Genomic DNA, 19,102 nt, shown 5'->3' with positions numbered 1-19,102 from the left:
CATTCTCCCAATCTTCCACTGGATCATCCAAATGCTCTCTAGCAAACTTCAGACGGGCCTGGACATGTACTGGCTTAAGCAGGGGGACACGTCTGGCACTGCAGGATTTGAGTCCCTGGCGGCGTAGTGTGTTACTGATGGTAGTCTTTGTTACTTTGGTCCCAGCTCTCTGCAGGTCATTCACTAGGTCCCCCCGTGTGGTTCTGGGATTTTTGCTCACCGTTCTTGTGATCATTTTGACCCCACGGAGTGAGATCTTGCGTGGAACACCAGATCGAGGGAGATTATCAGTGGTCTTGTATGTCTTCCATTTCCTAATAATTGCTCCCACAGTTGATTTCTTCAAACCAAGCTGCTTACCTATTGCAGATTCAGTCTTCCCAGCCTGGTGCAGGTCTACAATTTTGTTTCTGGTGTCCTTTGACAGCTCTTTGGTCTTGGCCATAGTGGAGTTTGGAGTGTGACTGTTTGAGGTTGTGGACAGGTGTCTTTTATATTGATAACAAGTTCAAACAGGTGCCATTAATACAGGTAATGAGTGGAGGACAGAGGAGCCTCTTATAGAAGAAGTGACAGGTCTGTGAGAGCCAGAAATCTTGCTTGTTTGTAGGTGACCAAATACTTATTTTCCACCATAATTTGCAAATAAATTCATTAAAAATCCTACAATGTTATTTTCTGGATATTTTTTTCTCTAATTTTGTCGGTCATAGTTGAAGTATACCTATGATGAAAATTACAGGCCTCTCTCATCTTTTTAAGTGGGAGAACTTGAACAATTGGTGGCTGACTAAATACTTTTTTGCCCCACTGTATATGAGAATGCTGTTCATTGACTTCAGCTCAGGGTTCAACACTGTGTGCCCTCAAAGCTCATCACTAAGGACCCTGGGACTGAACACTTCCATCTGAAACTGTATCCTGAACTTCTTGACAAGACCCCCCAGGTGGTGAGGGTAGGCAACAACACATCCGCCACACTGACCCTCCTGTACTCCCTGTTCACCCACGACTGCGATCTGCGCACGACTCCAACACCATCATTAAGTTTCCCGACCACACGAATGTGGTAGGCATGATAACTGACAATGATGAGACAGCCTATATTGAGGAGGTAAGAGACCTGGCAGTGTGATGCCAGGATAACCTCTCCCTCAATGTCAGCAAGACAAAGGAGCTGATCATGGACTACAGGAAACAGAGGGCTGAGCATGCCCCCATTCACATAGACAGGGCTGAAGTGGAGTGGGTTGAGCGCTTCAAGTTCCTAGGTCCACATTACTAAGGATCTATCATAGTCCAAACACACCAACACAGTCATGAAGAGGCCACAACAACGACTCTTCCCCCTCAGGAGGCTGAAAAGATTTGGAATGGGGCCCTCAGATCCTCAGTCAGTTCTACAGCTCTACCATTGAGAGCATCTCGACTAGCTGCATCACTGCTTGGAATGGCAACTGCTTGGCATACAACAGTTTACACCCAAAAACTATTTAATCAATTTTAGAATAAGGCTGTAACAAAATGTGGAAAAGGTCAAGGGGTATGAATACTTTCCGAAAGCCAAGTTATCATTGCTCATTGTGCATCTATTACTACACATTTTACTTTTCTATTATTTCTCTATTTTCTTTCTCTCTGCATTGTTGGGGAGGGCCTGTAAGTAAGCATTTCACTTTTAGTCCACATCTGTTGTTTACGAAACATATGACAAATACATTTGAGTTTCACAATCCTTCCTCCAGTTTTAGGAATTAACGATGACAGACATGTTATATCATGCAGTGCATGATCGAGGCCTATTCCTGGGTGTCTCTCGTTCTCTTTTCGTTCTTTTAATTTGTGAGGATTTCTGATTTCAGTATGTGTGTGGCAGGGTTTCCGTTAGGGTTGGGGTTTTGGCCAATAAAAAAATAAAGCCTATAAATAAAACTGTTGACCGGCAAAAGAAATATCTTTGCAAAACAAGGCTTTTTATTAATTGATGGAAATACCAGTCAAAGGGAAAACATTTGACCGTCATGCTTACCGGTCTATAGGAACATTTCCATAATTTTGTGGAATTAAAATTCTCATCTGTGTCATGTATTTTATTTATCCAACACAATTAATACACAAGCGCACAGCTTACAGAGCCTATTTTGAGCGGGATTTATCCTGTAGCTCCACAGCAGGTTGCTGCTGAAGTAAAACGTGCTTTCAGAAGCCAATTTATTGCGCAACAATTCTAAATGCAATCAGCTATTAAAAACAGTTTTGGTGCAAGATTAAAAAGAGCTACTATTTTTATTTCTCAACTGGTAATTGAAGCAAGCCTGTCATTGTAACGGCGTTCTTCGTTCGTTGAAAGAGAGTCGGACCGAAATGCAGCGTGGTGGTTACTCATGTCTTTAATGAATGAATGGTGACGATACATGAAATAACTAATAAATACAAAAACAACAAACGGAACATGAAACCTAAATACAGCCTATCTGGTGAACACTACACAGAGACAGGAACAATCACCCACGAAAGACAAAGCGAACTCAGGCTACCTAAATACGGTTCCCAATCAGAGGCAACGAGAAGCACCTGACTGCTGATTGAGAACCGCCTCAGGCAGCCAAGCCTATACAACACCCCTAATCAGCCGCGATCCCAAATACTACAAACCCCAATACGAAACAACACACAAAAACCCCTGTCACACCCTGGCCTGACCAAATATATAACGAAAACACAAAACACTAAGACCAAGGCGTGACAGTCATTCAACATTCAAGTGCAGGCAACAGGCTATCAGCGCGTCACCTACAACTTTACAATGTGAGCTGGAGGCTGTACTCATTCTGAAAATATACTTAAAAATGTATGAAACCTTGAATGTTTTATTTCTGGTTATGAGGCAGGTCTTACCTTACTTCAAAGTAGCCTATAGGCTTATTCCAACATTGGACACGTAGGGGTAATTAAATAGGTGGCTTGCGAGTTAAGTTTGGAGAAGCTTATAATTTATCCTACCATTTCTACTGTCTGAGTTACAGTTGATTTTAATATGAGTATTTTTGTGGAACAGTTTAATTTCAATAATAATGTTTCAGTTTCTCAAAAGCATTGTTACGTGGTTAATCATAACAATCTGAATTAAAATGATAAAAACCTAAAAGTTGAAAGTCAACTAATGTGAGATCACCAGCCTCTGCCTTATGGACACATTGATACACCGTGATTCATTGGCGGTGTAATGGGAATTTGTATGTTTGTGCTTATAACTCATTTCTGTGTTCATGCAAGTGGCTGACTGTACAAATCACCCATCAGTAGCTGCAATTTGGCAGTACGCTCAGATGTTGTTTTGAGAACAAGAAAGATATTTCAGTTTCAAGGTCTCAGCTTAGAGGAGAAGCCTCGTGAGGTTTTGGTCTGTCACATGTTACGAACCAGTATTGGTCAGTCACATGAATTAACCAAAATGGTAATGATTCATTAATTATGCTAAATCATGCAAATAACATGTCTGTGTATAGCCGTATAAGAACACTGCTGAGTCTGCCCAGAGAAAGCTCCTGATTGACATGTGTACTATGGTGCATTGAGTTGGTTGGAACCTCTCCAGCACGCTGACAATACACGCTCCCTCAACATTATCAGGACAGGGAAACCAGACACATGCTCGGGCGCACACGCTCCCTCAACATTATCAGGACAGAGAAACCAGACATGCTCGGGCGCACACGCTCCCTCAACATTATCAGGACAGAGAAACCAGACATGCTCGGGCGCACACGCTCCCTCAACATTATCAGGACCGAGAAACCAGACATGCTCGGGTGCGCACGCTCCCTCAACATTATCAGGACAGAGAAACCAGACACATGCTCGGGCGCACACGCTCCCTCAACATTATCACGACCGAGAAACCAGACATGCTCGGGTGCGCACGCTCCCTCAACATTATCAGGACAGAGAAACCAGACACATGCTCGGGCGCACACGCTCCCTCAACATTATCAGGACCGAGAAACCAGACATGCTCGGGCGCACACGCTCCCTCAACATTATCAGGACCGAGAAACCAGACATGCTCGGGCGCACACGCTCCCTCAACATTATCAGGACAGAGAAACCAGACATGCTCGGGCGCACACGCTCCCTCAACATTATCAGGACCGAGAAACCAGACATGCTCGGGTGCGCACGCTCCCTCAACATTATCAGGACACAGATACCAGACACATGCTCGGGCGCACACGCTCCCTCAACATTATCAGGACCGAGAAACCAGACATGCTCGGGCGCACACGCTCCCTCAACATTATCAGGACAGAGAAACCAGACATGCTCGGGCGCACACGCTCCCTCAACATTATCAGGACCGAGAAACCAGACATGCTCGGGTGCGCACGCTCCCTCAACATTATCAGGACAGAGATACCAGACACATGCTCGGGCGCACACGCTCCCTCAACATTATCAGGACCGAGAAACCAGACATGCTCGGGTGCGCACGCTCCCTCAACATTATCAGGACAGAGAAACCAGACACATGCTCGGGCGCACACGCTCCCTCAACATTATCAGGACCGAGAAACCAGACATGCTCGGGCGCACACGCTCCCTCAACATTATCAGGACCGAGAAACCAGACATGCTCGGGCGCACACGCTCCCTCAACATTATCAGGACAGAGAAACCAGACATGCTCGGGCGCACACGCTCCCTCAACATTATCAGGACCGAGAAACCAGACATGCTCGGGTGCGCACGCTCCCTCAACATTATCAGGACAGAGAAACCAGACACATGCTCGGGCTCACATGGAGCACTCCAACATTATCAGGACAGAGAAACCAGACACATGCTCGGGCTCACATGGAGCACTCCAACATTATCAGGACAGAGAAACCAGACACATGCTCGGGCTCACATGGAGCACTCCAACATTATCAGGACAGAGAAACCAGACACATGCTCGGGCTCACATGGAGCACTCCAACATTATCAGGACAGAGAAACCAGACACATGCTCGGGCTCACATGGAGCACTCCAACATTATCAGGACAGAGAAACCAGACACATGCTCGGGCTCACATGGAGCACTCCAACATTATCAGGACAGAGAAACCAGACACATGCTCGGGCTCACATGGAGCACTCCAACATTATCAGGACAGAGAAACCAGACACATGCTCGGGCTCACATGGAGCACTCCAACATTATCAGGACAGAGAAACCAGACACATGCTCGGGCTCACATGGAGCACTCCAACATTATCAGGACAGAGAAACCAGACACATGCTCGGGCTCACATGGAGCACTCCAACATTATCAGGACAGAGAAACCAGACACATGCTCGGGCTCACATGGAGCACTCCAACATTATCAGGACAGAGAAACCAGACACATGCTCGGGCTCACATGGAGCACTCCAACAGTACTTTTTTTTATTTTTTTTTTACAAATCTCGTAAATTATGCTTATGAAATAAACCAAAACTTGTTCCTCACAAATGTAGCAGGTCGTGAACTCTGCAAATGTTTCCACTCCAAGATTTTGAACGGTAAATTACTGTAATTAATACTAGGGCTGTTGTGGTGGCCATATTGACTGGTGGTCATATTGACTGCAGTCAAATTCCATGTGACCGTTGAGTCACGGTAATCTCCTTTTATGCACTCTGGACATGCTTTGTAATACCCAACTTGCTAACAAAAATCAGGTCCTAATGGCCTGGTCCTCAGGGTTCTATTGTCCCTCTAACCCAGGGGTGGGCGATTCCAGTCCTCAGGGGGCCTGATTGGTGTCACAGTTTTGCCCCGGCCTCAGCTAACACACCTGACTCCAATAATCACCTAGTCATGATCTTCAGTTTAGAATACAATTTGATTAATCAGCTGTGTTTGCTAGGGATGGAGAAAAAAAAAGAAGAAGAAAAAAAACTCGGGCCCCTGAGGACTGGAGTTTCCCACCCCTGGTCTAACCACTGACATCAATGGAAATACAATAGAAAATCACATCAAAACACTTATCATCATAATAGTATACCTATCATATTTTTATAGCTCACCTCACTGTGATGATCAATTTGAAGAAAGTTCAACAGCAGGTTGAAACAGTGTAAAACATGGTTGTTGTAGATGTTGTTTCAAAGCCTAACACAACGAAATGGATAGCGCTACAGTTAGCCTACAATTACTGAATTTGTATTGGATTTTCAATAACCAAGTAATGGGGTATTTTTTCTATTGTCATAACTGAGTGGCATTCCCTTCGGCTACACAGAATATCCCGCCACCAGGCAAGGAACACAGAGCGCAAGCTTTTTGTGCTACTTTCTCAAATCATCAATAGCCTTTAGTTGCACCATGCAGCCCAGTGGTTAGAGTGTTGGGCCAGCGAGTAACCGAAAGGTTGCTGGATGGAATCCCTGAGGTTGCTGGATGGAATCCCTGAGGTTGCTGGATGGAATCCCTGAGCTGACAAGGTAAAAAAAAATGATGTTGTTCTGCCCCTGAACAAGGAAGTTAACCCACTGTTTCCCGGTAGGTCGTCAATGTAAATAAGAATTTGTTAACTGATTTGCCTAGTTAAATAAAGGTAAAATAAACAGCCTAATCACAAGCCTTGGCTTAGAATTTATCTAAAGGCCACAATTATTTACACTCTGCAAATAACAAACCACAGATAGGAGCCAGATGTCTGACAGGATGTATAAATGAAGCATCCTTTTAGAAAATTTCACTTAGCGCCAAATATAGTTCAATGCGAAAAGATTGAAGAAAGAAACAGGATGAAAAAGAAAATCCAGTTGGTTTCTTATCAACAAACTAGGACTACATTTTTAGTGCACAAGTGTGTGTAAATGTTATTCTAATCGATAAATAGACGGGTCGAACTGGGGAATTATTGACTGTCGATTTACTGTCAAAATACACGAGCAAGAGGATCGATCTTGTACTCGGCTCGCTAGTTGGTTGGGTTGCATGAAAAACTCAACAGCTGTGGATTTGCATAGCTTTACTGTATCTGGCTTCGATACCTGCTATCATCAGACATCCGGATGATATGATTCTTACGGAAAGCCATGTCCAACTGTGACAGTATAGGGCTGGTTGCCATATATAACCCTTCTATGTAGCCGTCTGTGTCAGTATCCTAACGTCCAGGTTTGAAGATTAAGCTTCATAACCAGCCAACAACACAACTCATATTTAGAGTGTCTTGTCTGTCACTGCATTAAGTCCTTCATAGCTCAGTTGGTAGAGCATGGCGAATGTAACGCCAGGGTAGTGGGACCGATTCCCAGGACAACCCATATGTAAAATGTAATCGTCTGCTAAATGGCATAGCTAGCTATATAGTTAGAAAATGTGTTCCTAGCGGTTAGCTTGCAGTCCATCAACCAGTCATTGCAAATAGCTGTCAAAACCGTTAGCTGGCTAGCCAACTGTAAATGATTGAATGACAGAAATCGAGTGGTAGCACACCATAGCTGCTGACAACCGAGTTTGCTTACTTACCTTTGCCATTTTGCCAGGATGTGTACCAAGACAGGCTGAGAAACGACGTGAAGAAAATTATCGCAGTCGCAACCGTTCCATTTCTGAGCCTCATCTCATTTCAGCGATTCTCTCCACGAAGCGTCGGGACCTGAGGGAGCCGTGCCTCTCGCCCTCTTCCTCTGGGGTTGTCAGTCCAGGCGGAGGCGCGTGATTACGGTTGCCCAACTCGGGTAGTACCGGGGGGACGTTGGAAGGAAGCGAGGAGGTTTGAGAAGCTAGCTAACTGGAAAGGGGAATGGACGTCTCTCTGTCCCTGTCTGCCGTGACGAGTCCTCAGCGTCGTTTCCGTGAGTGACTGATGATCTCTCGCTCTGTGGTTGATGATGATCTCTCCTCTCGCTCTGTGGTTGATGATGATCTCTCCTCTCGCTCTGTGGTTGATGATGATTTCTCCCTTGCTCTCTCGCTTGAGGGTGGTAAAATCACGAGGCAGCTCTTCCTTTTTTAAATGTGAGCATGGTCGGGCGATGCGATTATTCCCCTCCACTCACTGCATAAAGTGATCAGGATAACTGAAAGATCCTGAACAGAAGTGTTGACACGGCTCCTTAATCTTCTGCACTCGGATGATTCTGGGGATGGCAAGAGCAAACCGAATCAACTAGTTTGACAAGAAGCGAACATCTGCATGAACTAGATATTTATTTTCAGCTGATCAAAGTTGGCAAGCAGCAATCACTGACGTGCAGATGGAAGTTATAAGGTAGCAAAACAAGTAACTAGCTAGCTGACACATTCAGCAGATGGAGGATAGTCTTTGCTGGGAACCAGCCCAAACCCAAGATGTGGATGTGCTTCTTCATAGACCTTAGCTTAGCTAGTTATCATATCCCCTCGCAAGATAAGGTTAAAGAGATTCATTAAAATATTTAACTACACTAGTGGCTGGCAGGCTACATATAGCGAGCTTCACAGTTGGATACCTGTCTTCTGATTAGACTCCCACGCTGGCTGCTTAGCTAGCTAGCTATACTGCTGCACAGTACACACACACAGCAGGCTCGCTCGCGATATGTTCCATTCTCCTCTTCAGCATAAAATTATCTAGTTTGACAGCAGTTTCCGACCCTACTGTTATGCTTGTTTACACTGAGCTGCACTGGGGTCAGAACGCAATCATGGAAAACGTACCACAATGCAGGGGTTGGGTCTTTGCATGTAAAAAAATATATAAGTGTCAAATAAGCTTGTAGACCAATCAGGATCTGAGTATGACTGTACATTGCATAATAATGTAACACATTCATACATTTTGAATGTAGATATTACACATTGATTACAGTCACTGATATATAATGTCACTGTGATTCACCGAGACCTATGCTATGATGCTGGTGAAGTTGTCTTGCACACCTACCTCAGGACGCAGACCCACTTCCCCAAGCTCTGGGACAGTGATAATCAGAAAAAAAGCTAGCTAGCTGATGGATCCAAACAATGTTCTCCCACAAAAAAAACATAGCAAAACAACATATATATATATATATAGCTAGGTGTCATCTGAAATACCCCTAATTTATAAGACAGTTTTTGTATTTGGTTGATGATGGTCGGAACCGGTCAAGCTACACTAGCCATATGAAGCTAGCTAGCTGCTTATAATGTTAGCTTGGGGAAACAGGGTTGGTAGCTGGCTATCCTGATAGTTTGTTATCTAGCTAGCTAGTTAATTTCATAAATTGAAGTTTGACTTCAGTAGAACAACCACTGGTTGCCTAGCTAATAGTTAATCACATGGATTTTTTGTTGTTGCAGTTTCTGGTCATTGTTTTCAGTCTGGTTGCATTGGTGTTAGCTAGCTACCAAGCTGAAGCTAGCTAGCTAGCTACCCCAGAAGTAGCTAATAACATTTGTATCAAAGATATTTGTGACTCTCATACTGCAAACCGAAGTCAACGTAGTAGGGAGACAGCCTACCTCAAGTTTCCAAACTGTCATTAATGTTGACAAAATGCTTGATTATTACTCTGTATTTTAACTAACTAGGAGGAATCAGGTGCAACTGCTTGGGATGTGGCTGGCAGGCAGAAGCATCAGGATCACCATTCTTTCTCCCTACCTCTGCGATGGTTTAGAATGCTAAAATGTTTGATCCTGCTCCTTCCAATGCTCATTCAGACGTTTTTCCATTCGGTCTAACAAATAATGGCTTACCAACAAGGTATTGTAAACACGTTGTGGCCGATGTTTCTGCTTGTTTGCAGACTTTAATTAGTCATTTTTTTGTACAGCTTTGACAGTGCTACTGACTGTAGTGGTGGCGCTTGGCTTGCGCATGCAATTCAGCACACACAACATTCTATAATAGAATGTTATTAGCGATGGCTACTGCTAACTAGCATGAGTACAAAAAGGGCAGTTTTCCGGCAAAACTTGCAGTATTTCAATCTTCTTGATGTATCAGTGTGGATAAAGGTAACATTTGGAGTACAGTGGCAAATCCCATTTAGCAATGAGTACTTGGGAGGCCGGCTTCCCTCCACAGAGGCCGTGCGGTAACTTTAAAAAATATATAAAAAACCTCATACAGCCCCCTCACCCTTCACCTGCCCAGTTGGAGGCAAGACACTTTTTCAGCACCAAGTCAAATTGAATCAAATGTATTTATATAGCCCTTCGTACATCAGCTGATATCTCAAAGTGCTGTACAGAAACCCAGCCTAAAACCCCAAACAGCAAGACATGCAGGTGTAGAGGCACGGTCAGTGGCATGCCTACTCCGTCGCCAACATTTAAAAAAAAAAAATGTATTTGATTTTTATTATTTAAGGTACATTGGATGCCATCTCCATTGGGAAAGGTACTGCAAATGATTGTGTTTGCAAAATATCAGATAACGAGAGCCAGTCCTGTTCACCTGGATCCACTGGTGACGACAAATCAAATCCAGTCAAATAAAATGTTATGTACTTTCAGGCTTCTCACAGTGCAACGGCAACAAAAGTGACAGTAATCAAATAAGTAACAGAGGAAAGCAATCACATTAGTGACATTGTAACTGTATAACATACTAATATGAAAATAATAAATAAACAAAATCAGGTACAACAGGAAGCAGATAAAATAAAATAAACCTTTATTTATTATAGGGATATATTATAGGGATATAGTAGGCTATGGACATTGTTAGCCCATGTGCATAGTGAGTGGAATAAGTAGAACAGTTGCAGCATATCAATCATATGAAAGTGTATACATTAGTAGTGCAGTAAGGGGACATAACTATTGCATTGGTCCGGTAGACAAAACGGATTTCAGTGTGTACAGAATAGTGTACAGTAGTCAGCCCAGGGTTCAGCTGTTGGAATAGTCTTGTGGTTTGGTGGGGTAGAAGCAGGCTTTGAGACAGGTTGTCTGAGACTTTAGCAAGTAACGTTAACTAGTTAGACAATCTAGCATTATTGTCCTCATTGACGTTAACATTACACAAGTAAAACTACTCACAAATGAAGAAAAGCAGTAATGTTAGTTACTTGAGAAAACTAACTTTGTATTCCAATCTGGTACATAAAACAGAATAAAACTAGGTTTAACTTGATTTTTTTTAAATATATAAAAACACCAGCTAAGCTATCTAGCTATCTATTGTTTCCTGCAAATGAGCCACTCCATGCATGATTCAAAATCCAGGCTAGTGAATTGGTTCTCCATCTATCTATAACCGACTGAATGGGTGATGCTAGTGTGTTATTGTTCCGTATTTCCAAACGTTTAGTGGTGTAAAATAATCATAATTTTGTTCCAAAAGCCTGTGGAATTTCTTTGGTTTGTAAACTCGATAGAAGATGGTAACAAATAACTTCCTGTTGAGGCTTTTCGGCTTCTTCTGTGGTGTTTAAGAGGTACGTAGTGATCAACACTTTTCTTCAAGTGGGTACAGCTGTTTCGGGAGGGACATTTATTGTTAGAAAGGAACCATTTGTATTGCCTCAATTATATAGTATGTTAAATCAATGGCAAAAATGTAGACTATTTTGAGCCATAGTCAATATATCATTAATATAATTAAACTAAATCATTAGGTGTAACACAGGTGCAAAAGCAGCCTGGCAATGTAACAGATGTGAAACGGCTAGCTTAGTTTGCGGTGGTTTGCGCTAAATAGCGTTTCAATCGGTGACGTCACTTGCTCTGAGGCCTTGAAGTAGTGGTTCCCCTTGATGTGATGTGTGCAGAGGGTCCCTGGTTCGCGCCTGGGTATGGGCGAGGGGACGGTCTAAAGTTATACTGTTACACCAAGGGCTTATGATAGGAGGCTCACCGCCAGAGATGCAAATCTGGCCCCAGATTCACAAAACACTTCTTACGCATAAACTTAAGAAGCGTGTTAAGAAAAATAATAAGCTCATAAGATAGTTCATGAGTGCAATTTTTCTCAAGAATGTTTTATGAATCTGGGCCCAGGTCTTGAACTTTGCCATTTGCCCGCTTGCAGTAGGAATTTATAGCCTTGGGCATAAAGGCAAATAGCAAGCGGGAGCACATTTTTTGCTATCTGGGATTCCATTTCTGCATTGAGGTATGTTTTCTGACCCATACCTCAAGCCAGCTCCATTGTGTCATAATGTAACCATGATTGCGTTCTGACCCCACCGCAGCTCAGTGTAAATAAGCATAAGGTAGAATCGGAACCTGTTGGCTAGTTATCTAATTACTTGATACCTGCAACCTAAATTACAGTAAAACCATTAAAAACTACAACAGCATCAATGTAACAGTATAGATCCGTCCCTCTCCTCGCCCCAACCTGGGACCCTCTGCACACATCAACCACAGTCACTCACGAAGCATCGCTACCCATCGCGCCACTACTTCAAGGTCTCAGACCGAGTGACGTCACTGATCGAGACGCTATTAGCTAGCCATTTCACATCGGTTACACACACACCTGTGCAGTGCAGAATTTATGGGATGCTGGAGCTAGTAAAACACACACCTGTGCAGTGCAGAATTTATGGGATGCTGGAGCTAGTAAAACACACACCTGTGCAGTGCAGAATTTATGGGATGCTGGAGCTAGTAAAACACACACCTGTGCAGTGCAGAATTTATGGGATGCTGGAGCTAGTAAAACACACACCACTCTTTAAAAAATGTTTTATTCAACCTTTATTTAACTAGGCAAGTCAGTTAAGAACAAATTCTTATTTACAATGACGGCCTACCCCGGCCAAACCCTAACCCGGGCGACGCTGGGCCAATTGTGCACCGCCCTATGGGATTCCCAATTAGGGTTGAAAAGGGGTCGGAAACTTTCCGGTAAATTTCCTGAATTATTCCGGAAATTTTCCATGGAGCCCTGGAATTTGGGGAATTTTGCTTAAATTCTTCAAAAAATGTAGCTTAACAGTGAACCTTTTTTGTGGGATACACAAGGCAATTATAGGTCTTGTGGCATATTTTGGTTAAACCCTCTGCATGCACAGTGCATTCTTTCATCACATGTGCAGTGCACTCTTCCATCACATGTAAAGCGGATTCTCAAGATCTTGCACACTAATGAGATGCTATTGAGCCCACACTACTACAATGTCTGAGCCAACGACTACATCCTTTCTGGTAAGTTTTGATTAAAATTCTGGGTGGGGTGAATCTATTTTACATGACATACATTATTTTTTGTTAACTAGTAAATAGCAGCCTACAGCAAAGTGTGTTTAAATATTTTCTAACTTGTTAACAATTTCTGTTAGTTAGTTTTTGCTACCATGTGGGTTTTAGCTTGCTTGAGCCTGCTAACTGAGGAGTGTTATTTCACCTGTTTCCATACATGTTTCATTTTAAAACATTTATCTTACAAAAGAGTTGTTTAATCTAACTGCTTAACTATTTATCTGTACATGGAATTGTATTTGGGATTTTTAAAAATATATGCCAATGATGAATCAGACACCTTATCGATAGCAGACAGCTCATGGTAATCCTGGAATCAGAAGTTTTTTGACACAATGGAAGAATGTAGTCAGAGAAATGCTGATGAATGTCTTGCTCGAGCTGTGTATGCAACTGGTTCACCTCTGATGCTCAAAGGCCACGTGTATTGGAAGAGATTTCTGAATGTTCTTTGCCCAGCATACACCCCTCCAACCAGACATGCTTTATCTACTCATTTGCTGAATGCAGAGTTCAAATAAACGTCCATCAAATCATAGAGAAAGCAGTCTGTATTGCAATCATCTCTGATGGGTGGTCAAATGTTTGTGGGAAAGGAATAATTAACTACATCATCTACACCCCTCAACCAGTATTCTACAAGAGCACAGACACAAGGGACAACAGCCACACCAGTCACCATTGACCTTGGACCACAGATGGTATTTGCACTGGTGACAGGCAATGCTGCGAACATGAAAGCTGCTTGGTCTAAAGTGGAGGAGTCCTACCCCCACATCACACCCATTGGCTGTGCTGCTCATGCATTGAATCTGCTCCTCAAGAACATCATGGCACTGAAGACAATGGATACACTCTAAAAGAGAGCCAAGGAAATGGTTAGGGTCAACAAGTTATAGCAGCAATCTACCTCACCAAGCACAGTCAAAAGAATAAGAGCACCAAATCAAATCAAATCAAATTTATTTATATAGCCCTTCGTACATCAGCTGATATCTCAAAGTGCTGTACATTGAAGCTTCTCAGCAACACCCGTTGGGGTGGTGTTGACATCATGTTTGACATTCTCCTAGAGGTGGAAGGAGTCTCTCCAAGAAATGGCCATATCACAGTCTGCCGATATGGACAGCCCCATCAAGAGGATCATCCTGGATGATGTATTTTGGAAGAGAGTGGTAAGCAGCCTGAAACCTATAGCAGTAGCCATTGCACAGATTGAGGGAGGCAATGCCATCCTGCTTGCAGATGTAAGAGAAGAAATCCGTACTGCCCTGCCTACCTCACTGTTGCTCCAAGCAGAGGAAACTGCAGTTCTGAAATACATCAAAAAGCGTGAAGACTTCTGCCTGAAGCCCATACACGCTGCAGCGTACATGTTGGACCCCAAGTATGCTGGCAAGAGCATCCTGTCTGGTGCAGAGATCAACAAGGCCTATGGTGTCATCACTACCGTGTCTCACCACCTAGGCCTGGATGAGTGCAAGGTTCTTGGCAGTCTGGCGAAGTACACTTCCAAGCAAGGGCTTTGGGATGGAGATGCAATATGGCAGTCGTGCCAACATATCTCATCAGCCACCTGGTGGAAGGGACTTTGTGGATCTGAGGCTCTTTCCCCTGTTGCCTCCATCATCCTCCAAATCCCACCAACATCAGCCGCCTCAGTGCGCAACTGGTCCTTGTTTGGGAACACACACACCAAAGCACGCAACAGGCTGACCAAGACATAGGTTGAAAAATTGGTAGCCATCTTGGCAAATTTGAGGCATGTTGAGCATGACAATGGGCCATCCTCAACCAGGTTGGACAGTGAAGATGAGGCCTCAGAGTCTGATGTTCAAGAGGTGGACATTGAGGAGTTCCAGGGAGAAGAGATGAAAGCCTGAGAGGGAGACAACCAAAGCTTTAGTTTCCAGACTCTAATTTTACATATTCCCTTTCTTTTGTTGTTCAGTGAAATCATCCCATGTGAAAAATCAACTCATAACTAAATAGTTTTAAAAAATTATATTGGAAGGATTTAATCATTTGCAATTATGCCTACTTATGATAAGGTAAAAGGTTTATGTACATATATTTCCATTAATTTCCACGGAAAGTATCCACCTCTGAATATTCCCCAAAATGTGCAACCCTACTCCCAAACACGGCCGGTTGTGATACAGCCTGGAATCAAACCAGGGTCTGTAGTGATGCCTCTAGCACTGAGATGCAGTGCAGTAGCCTGCTGCGCCACTCTGGAGCCCACTCTCTTCCGCATCAAAATCCAAAAATACTGTTTGACAAATGAACAAATACATTGACAACAAAATTAGAAATACTGTATGCAGTTTGCACTACCTCAGGACTGAATCGGTCCAGTATTTATTTACCAAAGACTATAATTGTTTTAATAATGTGTAGCCGATTAAACTCAACTCCATGATATGATGGAGTTGAGCAGCGACTAGTGTGGCCGGACTGGAAACACGACATTTCAGCAAACAAAGAATAGCCTGCAAGTGCAACCAAAATACTTTCTGAAAAGCAGTTAATACAGAGAGATATTTTGATCGCTGCATAATTAGGAACATACCTACATTGACAGTGGTCCAATTATTAAAAAATCATAACACTTTATCAGCTTTAGGCTACTGCATCAATAACCGCGATTGAAAGACTGGAAAAACATGTCCATTATTTGACCTAAGCATAAAATAGAAATGTGACTTGACAACTCAAGATCAGAGTCAATCTATTGTCCACCAGACATGAGGCTGTTTTAGGTACGTTTTTGGTTTGTCATTGTCTAGCTGTTGGACAGAAGATTATGTGAAAAGGCTTTGTGGTAGCATTGGATAAACAACATCTGCAAAGCAAGTAAATCATTCTGTACATTTAACAATCTCCAGTGTCTGCTTATAGGCATCTATATCTACGTCTGTATATTCACATTCTGAAGCTTTCCCTTGAACTGGATGACATAGGGGGACATCTTATATGTGTTACTTCTGCATGATCCATGGTAAGACCACACTCTGCCTAGAGCAGGTATAAACCCTCTTCATGTTTCCTATCTCACTTCCAAATATTCCAGAAGTAGAGTTTCTAGAGCAGGTATAAACCCTCTTCATGTTTCCTATCTCACTTCCAAATATTCCAGAAGTAGAGTTTCTAGAGCAGGTCTAAACCCTCTTCATGTTTCCTATCTCACTTCCAAATATTCCAGAAGTAGAGTTTCTAGAGCAGGTCTAAACCCTCTTCATGTTTCCTATCTCACTTCCAAATATTCCAGAAGTAGAGTTTCTAGAGCAGGTCTAAACCCTCTTCATGTTTCCCATCTCACTTCCAAATATTCCAGAACTAGAGCTTCTAGAGAAGGTATGTTGGTTTTCTGTTCCAGCTGAGAATGAATTGCACCCACCTGGTATCCCAGGTCTAAATCAATCCCTGATTAGAGGGCATCTTGGTCCAGAGTTGCGTTTGAAGGTTCTAGAGCCTCCCATTATGTTGTGTTTGTGGTGATGAATGTGATGACAGCTGCTGTGCATGCAGAGAAGCTAACACCCAGTCTTGTATTAGTACCGTGTGTTGTAACTGACACGGTGTAGTAGATTTCATATACATTGTGGATGAAGTTCCTCTCAGTAGGGTGTGGCTTTGAAGTAGTCTTCCAGGGCGATGAGTGACACCCCTCCAACCCAATCCTGGAGCCAGACCTGGGTCAGCTGCAGCTTCATAACGAACCAGTTGTGTCCCACTGGCCATTTCTTCATCACAGGGTGTCTGGAGGGAGAGGATGAGCAAGAGCATTATACTCACTAAACACGCAGACGGGTATGCTAAGTAGAAAGGCTCACACACATTGCACATATGTAGAGATAATTGGACAGACACTCAAAACATGTTCAGGGAGGATGAGCAATTTGTGTGCCCTGCGCACACACCTGGAGAACATGGCCTCCTTGGCGAACTCCACCTCCTCTGGGTCCACCTCCACCATCTTGCCTGTCAGAGTCAGTCTGGCACAGCGGGGGTCCTCAGGATCATACATCTGCTGCCTGGGGAGACATAACATAATGTTGAACAATAACACAGACATACACGCAGCAAGCCTTAATGTGCCACTTTAATGTAGTACTGGATGGGGACCCAAGAGCTCCCAAGTGTTGCAGCGTTCTAAGGCTCTGCATCTCAGTACTAGAGGTGTCACTACAGACCCTGGTTTGATCCCGGGTTGTATCACAACCCAGTACACGCTCTCTGTTCTACCTGCAGAAGTCTCCCTCTGCCTCTGAGTGAGAGGTGAATGGGAAGCTTTTCAGGTCTGCTACAGTGTTGTTCATCAGAGTGATTTAGAAACAGAGGACTCCTGTACTGTTGTCCTTTGGGCCATCACTGACTGAGAAGATATTCCCAAAAGGAAGGCCCTTTATCTGTGGACACAAAGTTTGGCCCTGTCCGGGGGTGTCATCGGATGGGGCCACAGTGTCTCCTGACCCCTCCTGTCTCAGCCTCCAGTATTTATGCTGCAGTAGTTTATGTGTCGGGGGGGTAGGGTCAGTTTGTTATATCTGGAGTACTTCTCCTGTCTTATCCGGTGTCCTGTGTGAATTTAAGTATGCTCTCTCTAATTCTCTCTTTCTTTCTCTCTCTCAGAGGACCTGAGCCCTAGGACCATGCCTCAGGACTACCTGACATGATGACTCCTTGCTGTCCCCAGTCCACCTGGCCATGCTGCTGCTCCAGTTTCAACTGTTCTGCCTGTGATTATTATTATTTGACCATGCTGGTCATTTATGAACATTTGGGCCATGTTCTGTTATAATCTCCACCCGGCACAGCCAGAAGAGGACTGGCCACCCCACATAGCCTGGTTCCTCTCTAGGCTTCTTCCTAGGTTTTGGCCTTTCTAGGGAGTTTTTCCTAGCCACCGTGCTTCTACACCTGCATTGCTTGCTGTTTGGGGTTTTAGGCTGGGTTTCTGTACAGCACTTTGAGATATCAGCTGATGTATGAAGGGCTTTATGAATACATTTGATTTGAAATATTGTTATACACAGGCTATACCTGGCTGTTATCTGAACACAACAAATTATAGTAAATGTTGAGTGACAATGTGCTTCATGGAGCAATTGTAATGTACTGTACCTTGTCTTGAGTGGAGATGGTGGCGAGATGTCCTCAGTCGCTGTAGTGGGCCATGTATCTGACGGTCCTCGCCGTATCCTGGTGTGGTGGAGGTGAGTGGGCACTGGCGGGCGCTGTCATCTCCTCCATCCGATAGGAGAACACCCTGGACGCAGAGGACACGGGCGCTGCATCCTTGGTTTTCGATTTGACGCTTTCTTTGGGCTTCTCCGCACCGTCTTGTAACACCGAGTGCGGAAATGCCGGTTTCCAAAGCCCGCTGTTGTCCACTAGCACAACCGGGACGGCCTCCTCCTCGGACACTCCTCGGCGACAGCCCAAGAGTTCCTAAGAGTGTAGCTCTCACAAAGGCACAGTGTCGCGGCAAATAATACCAGGGGAAGATGGTATAGCTTCATAAAACTCTGAGAAGTTGTCTGTGTTTAGTGAGTCACGTATGTGTGTTTTCGTAATGTAAGCAGAGAGCAATATGTGGAGCCACTAGTTACGGGTAGACAAGAATTGCCACAGCGCCACCCTCTGGTACAGCACGTAATGACCGGGTGAATGTTGCCCTCCTTTCCTCGTTTACATTCTGACATTCTGAAATTCTCCCAGGCCAGAACTAGTCATACATGCTGCTTTAAATATGGTTTGACACATTGTATATTTCTGTGCAGCTTTCTGAAGTTGTACATTGTCTTTGAATAACCAAAATAGTTTTGAAATTAAATGCTTAAATAATAATTTGGTGGGTGATTATATTTGTCCTATTGGAAATGTTTTTCATATCCCGACTCCCCCTGAGACACCCTTGGGGAGTGGGATCACGGAC

General features: G+C 43.7%; 1 protein-coding gene and 1 pseudogene across 1 annotated transcript in view; both read right to left on the bottom strand.

The window, feature by feature from the left end:
- LOC109905091 (alpha-1,3-mannosyl-glycoprotein 4-beta-N-acetylglucosaminyltransferase A-like) overlaps positions 1-8,634 on the bottom strand; it is a 75,771-nt gene extending 67,137 nt beyond the window's left edge. Inside the window, exons 1-2 of the mRNA XM_031800189.1 lie at positions 8,472-8,634; positions 7,507-8,120 (exon numbers count right to left, since the gene is read on the bottom strand). Of these exons, the coding sequence (XP_031656049.1) occupies positions 7,507-7,600 (94 nt within the window). The 5' untranslated portion in view covers positions 7,601-8,120; positions 8,472-8,634. The remainder of the gene's footprint in view (positions 1-7,506; positions 8,121-8,471) is intronic.
- A 6,674-nt stretch (positions 8,635-15,308) lies between these two features.
- Positions 15,309-18,869, bottom strand: LOC109905086 (protein CREG2-like; annotated as a pseudogene).
- Between the last annotated feature and the right edge of the window lie 233 nt (positions 18,870-19,102).

This window comes from Oncorhynchus kisutch, linkage group LG2 (assembly GCF_002021735.2).
Source record: "Oncorhynchus kisutch isolate 150728-3 linkage group LG2, Okis_V2, whole genome shotgun sequence".
NCBI classification, from domain to species: Eukaryota; Metazoa; Chordata; class Actinopteri; order Salmoniformes; family Salmonidae; genus Oncorhynchus; species Oncorhynchus kisutch.
The sequence above is the reverse complement of the archived record's forward strand: the minus strand, read 5'-3'. Positions and strand labels throughout refer to the sequence as shown.